The sequence below is a fragment of the Candoia aspera genome, chromosome 1 (assembly GCF_035149785.1).
Source record: "Candoia aspera isolate rCanAsp1 chromosome 1, rCanAsp1.hap2, whole genome shotgun sequence".
Classification (NCBI taxonomy): domain Eukaryota; kingdom Metazoa; phylum Chordata; class Lepidosauria; order Squamata; family Boidae; genus Candoia; species Candoia aspera.
The window spans coordinates 260,954,167-260,960,283 of NC_086153.1; the positions used below are offsets into that span (position 1 = coordinate 260,954,167).

At 37.6% G+C, this 6,117-nt stretch overlaps 1 protein-coding gene across 1 annotated transcript; it reads left to right on the forward strand.

The window, feature by feature from the left end:
• Positions 1–4,098: 4,098 nt before the first annotated feature.
• Positions 4,099–5,912, forward strand: SMIM38 (small integral membrane protein 38). Its single transcript, XM_063293166.1, has one exon. It carries the CDS (start codon positions 5,237–5,239, stop codon positions 5,366–5,368), a length of 132 nt encoding a protein of 43 aa, XP_063149236.1. The 5' UTR covers positions 4,099–5,236; the 3' UTR covers positions 5,369–5,912.
• The last annotated feature ends 205 nt before the right edge of the window (positions 5,913–6,117 follow it).

The window sequence follows — 6,117 nt, forward strand, 5'->3', positions numbered from 1 at the left end:
CCTCCCTTTCCAAGTTAAACATTTATTCCCATGTGTCAGCAGTCCATGGTCACCAATATCCCAGTGCAAGAAAGAGAAGCTAGTTTTGAGGTTGTTCCAGATGCTGCAACAGAGGTTGGGAAGACACAGTTGTCTGGGGGCCAGCACTGTCCACAGAATACAAGAAAAATAAGCAAATAATCTGTAACGGATTATGGATTATGATCAGAGTTGCTTTAACTGTAGATGAATTTTTTTATTGTAAGCCGCCCAGAGTCCCCCTGTTGGGGAGAGATGGGCGGTGAATAAATTTATAAAATAAATAAATAAATAAATTGGGGAAGTGTATTAACCCTCACCCCTTGCTTTCCCCTATGTGGTTAATGACTGGTGGAATTAGTTTAGCTCCAAATAACCCTTGGGATGTTTGGGATAGAGTTAATTTTATTCTGACTTTCCTGGTTTTATTTGCTTGTACAATACACTTACCCCCCTCTTGACCCATCTAAGTGTACCCCTACGAGGTAGTTTAGACAAGAAGCACAATCAGGAGTACTAGCTCTGTCTTTATTGTAAGGTTACATTAACAGACTCTTGCAAGACTGAAAGTATTTCTCCCCTCCTTTCCTTTTACTTCCCAGAAAACTAGAGAGGGTCCCTTCTGAAATGTTTCCCACACCCTCCCTCCCACTGTGGGCTGAAATAGCTTTTACACCCTGGTTGTTCAGTCTGTGGCTCTCCCTTCTGTCTCCCAAGGTCATTCCCACATACCATTACACTAAGTGTTGTCATGTGAACAAGACCACTGTGGACTTTTCTTTTCATAACAATTCTGTGTTCCTTGTGCAACTGACCATACCTTGAATTGCACCATTGCAAAAGCTCAGTGAGTTATTTTGTCATAGGCTTTGTTTCCACAAATAATAAGTGAAAAACATTCCTGGCAGTATCAAGTAATGCAATATAGAATTGGATAAAAAGTAAAAATGTCTTAATTTTTTTTTTTCTTCTGAATTTGGAAAAGCAACTTTGATAGTCTTTCTTTTAATTTGTGTCAACATGATTGTTCTCCCTGTACCTTTGCAATCATTCTTATTTGTTGCACCTAAATAGAAAGCACGTGCTCTGTGTCCTTCCAGCACAATGTAACATTGAAAGAACTTGGTGGATGCATAATCACCAAGGCTTGAAACAATTGTTGACTTTGTCAACATTTCTCGTTTTGTCCTTTACAGATAAAAATCCTTAATTTGGCTTTTACAGGAGTCATTTAAAAGGCTATCTTGTTTTCACTTCACTGTACAGGGAATTGTGCGACTTTATGTAAATATTCTGAAATGAAATGCCTTTACCTTTCCATCCTGATAAATGGTCATGCTAAGGGATAAATATTGGTCATCTAGTTTTTTAAGGATCTGTATAATAAAACGTTGAGCTCCTATATTTGAGCAAAGAAACTTGCTTGCTCTCTCTTGCTCTCTTTTCCACTTTCTCTGAATATAAAGTAAGTTAAATATCCAATTTTCTTATTCTTTCAATATTTTTCTGTAATTATATTTTTTTCAGTTCAGTATTTATCTGGCTACTCATTTCTAAAAAAAATTGAAAAAAAACGTTAGATAGTTTCTACTGTTTACTAGGCTTTACATATATTTTGAAAAGGATGGAAACGTTTTATGAATAGTGAAGTAAATGGTAGATTATGGATTAATGGCTTACATGTATATATAGTGATATTAATATAGAAATAGTAGATAGATTTTTTTCTTGCATACTGCACCATGGTTTAAGGAATGGAAGATTTTGCAAATGATACTAAACAAAATAGCAGTATTTTTCTCTTCCCAGTTTTTCTTTTACAAATTTAAGATTACCAAATATGTCATTGTAATTTTTAAAGTCTTTTAGAGAGATTAACAATGTCATTAAATAATTGGACTTGGACCAGGGAGACCCAGGTTCATGTCAATCGTACATCACTGAAACTTACTGGGTAACTTGGGTTAATCACACTCTGTTAGTCCAATCTACCTCACATGGAATGCTAGTCATGCCTCTTTAAGATTCTGGAAAAAAGGCAAGATAGAAATCAAACAAACAAATAAACAAACAAATAAATTAGCCGAGAAGCTATGATGAAATTAATATTATGCAGATATTACTGTTATGGACACAATAGATACAACATTACTGGTGGCCCACAAAGGAGAAACATTCAAATCCATTTTCATTAAAAGATGCAAGCCAAACTATGTCATTTGGACTTGAATAAGCATCAGAGAGTTCACACAGTTTTCATCCAGATGAGGAAGTGCATCCAAATAGCAATATGCCCAGGTTTGCTTTGATGGATTAGGATAATGATGTAAAACATGGAGCTGCTGCTGATGTCAAAATGGGCATATCTCAGTTTATGTACTGCTTAAATTAAAAATGGAGCTAAAATTCTTATCCCACATTGGCAAAGCACTATATAGTTAGTATGTGAGATATATGGAATGAAAATCAACTTGAATATTAAAGATAATAAAAAATAAAGAAAATAATGTATGGTATTAGAACCATACAGAAATCTAGGAATGGTACAACTGTGTTAGTTGCTTTGAGTTTGAGGTTGAGTCATACATCCCCTTGGAAGCTGAGAAGGCATATAGTTTCTAGGTATGAAAAGAGCAACAGATTTATAGTTTGAATAAAACTGAGTGTGACAGAGATACAGAATGATGGCTTTCTGCAAGAGATCTGTTTTGGCAGTACCTGCAGCTACTGATATGTTATGGAACAACTACAAAAGGCCTACTGGCCACCCATGTTCTCCCTTCTAAAGGGAACGGAATCAGACCCAGGAATGTCTCATCCCTTGGATAAATGAGGTGAGCATAAATATGTGTATACAGTATATGATACTAGTTGTACTGTACTGTATATGTACTTATACACATATACATGTATGTATACGCACACACACACATTCCTGATTCCACAAGAGAGATCCTTGCATAGTTGATGGGTTGTCACAATGGTTACCTGATTTTTATTACCTCTTAAGTGTCAATTGTGCCTAGGAAAGTTTCTCGTCCCAGGTTTGGGCATCTAGATATAAAAAGCATAGTACAACTAGCACCAGATCAACCCACAAGAAATTTAACCTTCCATAAAACTCTTTATTGGTTTGGTTGAATTTTTGTGTTATATCATTTAATATTTGATTGTAGAAAAGTGAGTCTAAACTGTAAGCATCCATAAGTAGGATTTATTTATTTCAAATATTTTTATATTGGTTTCTCGAATATTCATAGTGATTATAACCTCCTGCATTCTCAGAAAGGCAATTCAATCAGGAGGCTTAATGAAATGATAGTGAAGGTGACAATTTCCTTACCTCTTCTCAGGTCTGGGGAATATTGGCAACAAAGTTTCTCCCCATAGCTGTTGTCTGCACTTGTGAAATAGACACCTAGGCTGACTTGACCTCACTTGGTGAGATGTAGTCTTATCTCCTGACTTAGAAGCTCAGAATCACTCTGGGGATGCCTTGGAGCCTGAAAAACCACTTGTTCTTCCCATTTAAAGAGAAAGCTTAGTGCTTGTCTCTGCACTACCTTGGTGTGAGATCATAGCCCTCCTAGTCTCTGACTTGGAGATTCACTTCTCAAAACTTCTCCTAACTCTTAGCCATACAGACAAAGGATGCTACAAAATGGGCTGTTACCAGTGTCCCGCAGGGGGTGAAGTCACTGAAACACCAGGCAGTACCAGCATCCCGTGGCCTTAACCGTTTGCAGAGTATTTGCTGGAATAACAGTTTTTCTTTGGGAGAAATACCCCAACCAGCAGCTTCTGTTCTACACTGAGGTCTGTCAGCTCGTTTCTTGGTGGCCCTGACAATACCTGACATGTATGGTATTACTTGATGTGACACAGACCCCACTGTGAATATTTGTGCTGTGACTCACTTTCACTGCCAAACTAGGAAATGGGTGTGTTAATATGTACATAAGTTGCTCCTATGACTCAAGGGCAACAAGCAACAGGGGGGTTGAGATACCACAGTAAACCAGCTTAAGCATCTGATGATGATGATATCAATTTATATAGCTCCCACTTGCTAGTGGTGGTTAAAAAGAAATTAAAAACATTAGGCAACAAAAAATAAAAAGCAAACACAAAATTGGTGAAATGGCTATGACATCTCCCATCATAACAGGTCTGTACCACTCCAATCTGTCTTTGCCTCAGTATGTTGCTTTATCTCAAAGTAATCTGTTTAATTTCATTTATATTTCCTTTACAATTTATGCAGGTTTGTATCAGTTTTTATGCCAATCAAAAATGGGCAAAATCAATCCTCTTTAAGAATGTATTCTTCCAAAAATATATTCTTTTGAACAGTTTTTATAAATCTTTTCTCTCAAACTTGCTTTAACTTAGTGCCCCAGACAGACTTTCTCCTCAAGAGAAAGTGAAATTTTTTCTTTCCAAGATTTGAGGTTGACATGGAGGTGTGTGTGTGTGTTCCTCTTGCATGGGGCAATGTGCTAATTGTTGACCAATGCATTTTGGGAAGTTTCTGTGCTCTGATTTGCTTCCCCCTTTTTCTCCCTCCCTCTTTCCCTTTTTAATTTGTCTAGGAAAGGAAAAAGGAAAAAAAAAAGCCCTCCAGTGTCGTTTCCTGCAAAGACCATTCTTATGAGCCCATTGGACAGTGTGGGGGGACTCTTGAAGTGATAGCTAATTGGCCAAAGAAAGGCTGTGATTGTCTTGAGGGGGCTGGAAAGTGCCGCGTGTGCTTCTGAAAAGGACTAGGGAGAAGGTGCCTGGTTTCGCTAAGCAGCTGCTTTTGGAGATGTTTGGAGATTACATCAGCACTGGGGGAAAAAAGAGCTGAAAAAAAAATCCAACTTCAGAGAGAGAGCGAGTGAGTGTTTATGGAGCCCCCCTATTTTTCCCCTTCCAAAGATCTTCTGACAATACTGTTATTGTCAATATAAGAGTTGTTAATTCTTTATGAATGGTCCATGGGGCCTCTTGACTAAATAGTGTATTACATGTTCCAAATCTGTCAGCTGGACTCTTCTCTCACATGCAGTGAGATCACTTGGAATGGAACATTTATAGGAACAGCTCAGTTTGTCATACAGCACCAAATCCGACAACATTATATAATTAGATCACCAGAAATAGTGATAGTGTTAAAAACAGTACATCTCTCCAGCCCCAGCCCCAGCCCCAGTGGCTTCTTCATTCTAGCTTAAACATGGAATCAGACCTTTTGATGATTGTGCTAATTTTGATTATATTAATGAGATTTATTTTATGGTCCTGCTTCAGTGTTTATTTGGATTACAAACAGGCACAAAGATTTCCTGAAAAAAGGAAGGACTCTTGAAAGGGTTTATATGCATTTTCAATGGCCCAGAGACACCTTTTTGAATAATGTCCTAGGAGAAGGTGAATTTTATCTTTAAAATGGTGACTCAATGGTCCCTTTTTTTGTTTTGGTAGGATCAACTGAATATGTCTGCATGTTCAAGTGTGCATGTGGTATATTTAAAGAATCCTAGCCTTTAATAAGATACAAATTGTAAATTAGTCAAATTAAGTGACATTCCCTGTAAAATTGTTCATGAACTTGTTGCTGGAACAAAACTGTAACCATTTGCTATGTAATTGCTTTGGTCTGGCCAAATGTGACTTTGTTTTTTGAAAGTCTGGGCAGCCAATCAGAGAATTTCACAATATTGACAAGTCATATGGGATCACTTCCTTCTTGCTGGCCAAGCTGTTGACCTGCTGCTTTTGTCTTCAGTAAACAACAGCCCATGTCAACTTGAATCGTGAAGACTGGCATCCATCTGAAGAATTGATTGCCTATATTTTTCAACAACCTGTTTTTTAAAGTGACTCTTCAGAATTGTTTTTATTAAAATGAATTTCAGTGTTTGAGTCCAAAGGCTTTGCTTTCTATGTTCTCTTCATTTAGTTCCCTATGTTTAGTAACAGAATAGGTAAAGGTAAAGGTTTCCCTTGATGTAAAGTCCAGTCGAATCCAACTCTAGGGGGCGGTGCTCATCTCCGTTTCTAAGCCTTGGAGCCGGCGTTGTCATAGACACTTCCGGGTCATGTGGCCAGCATGAC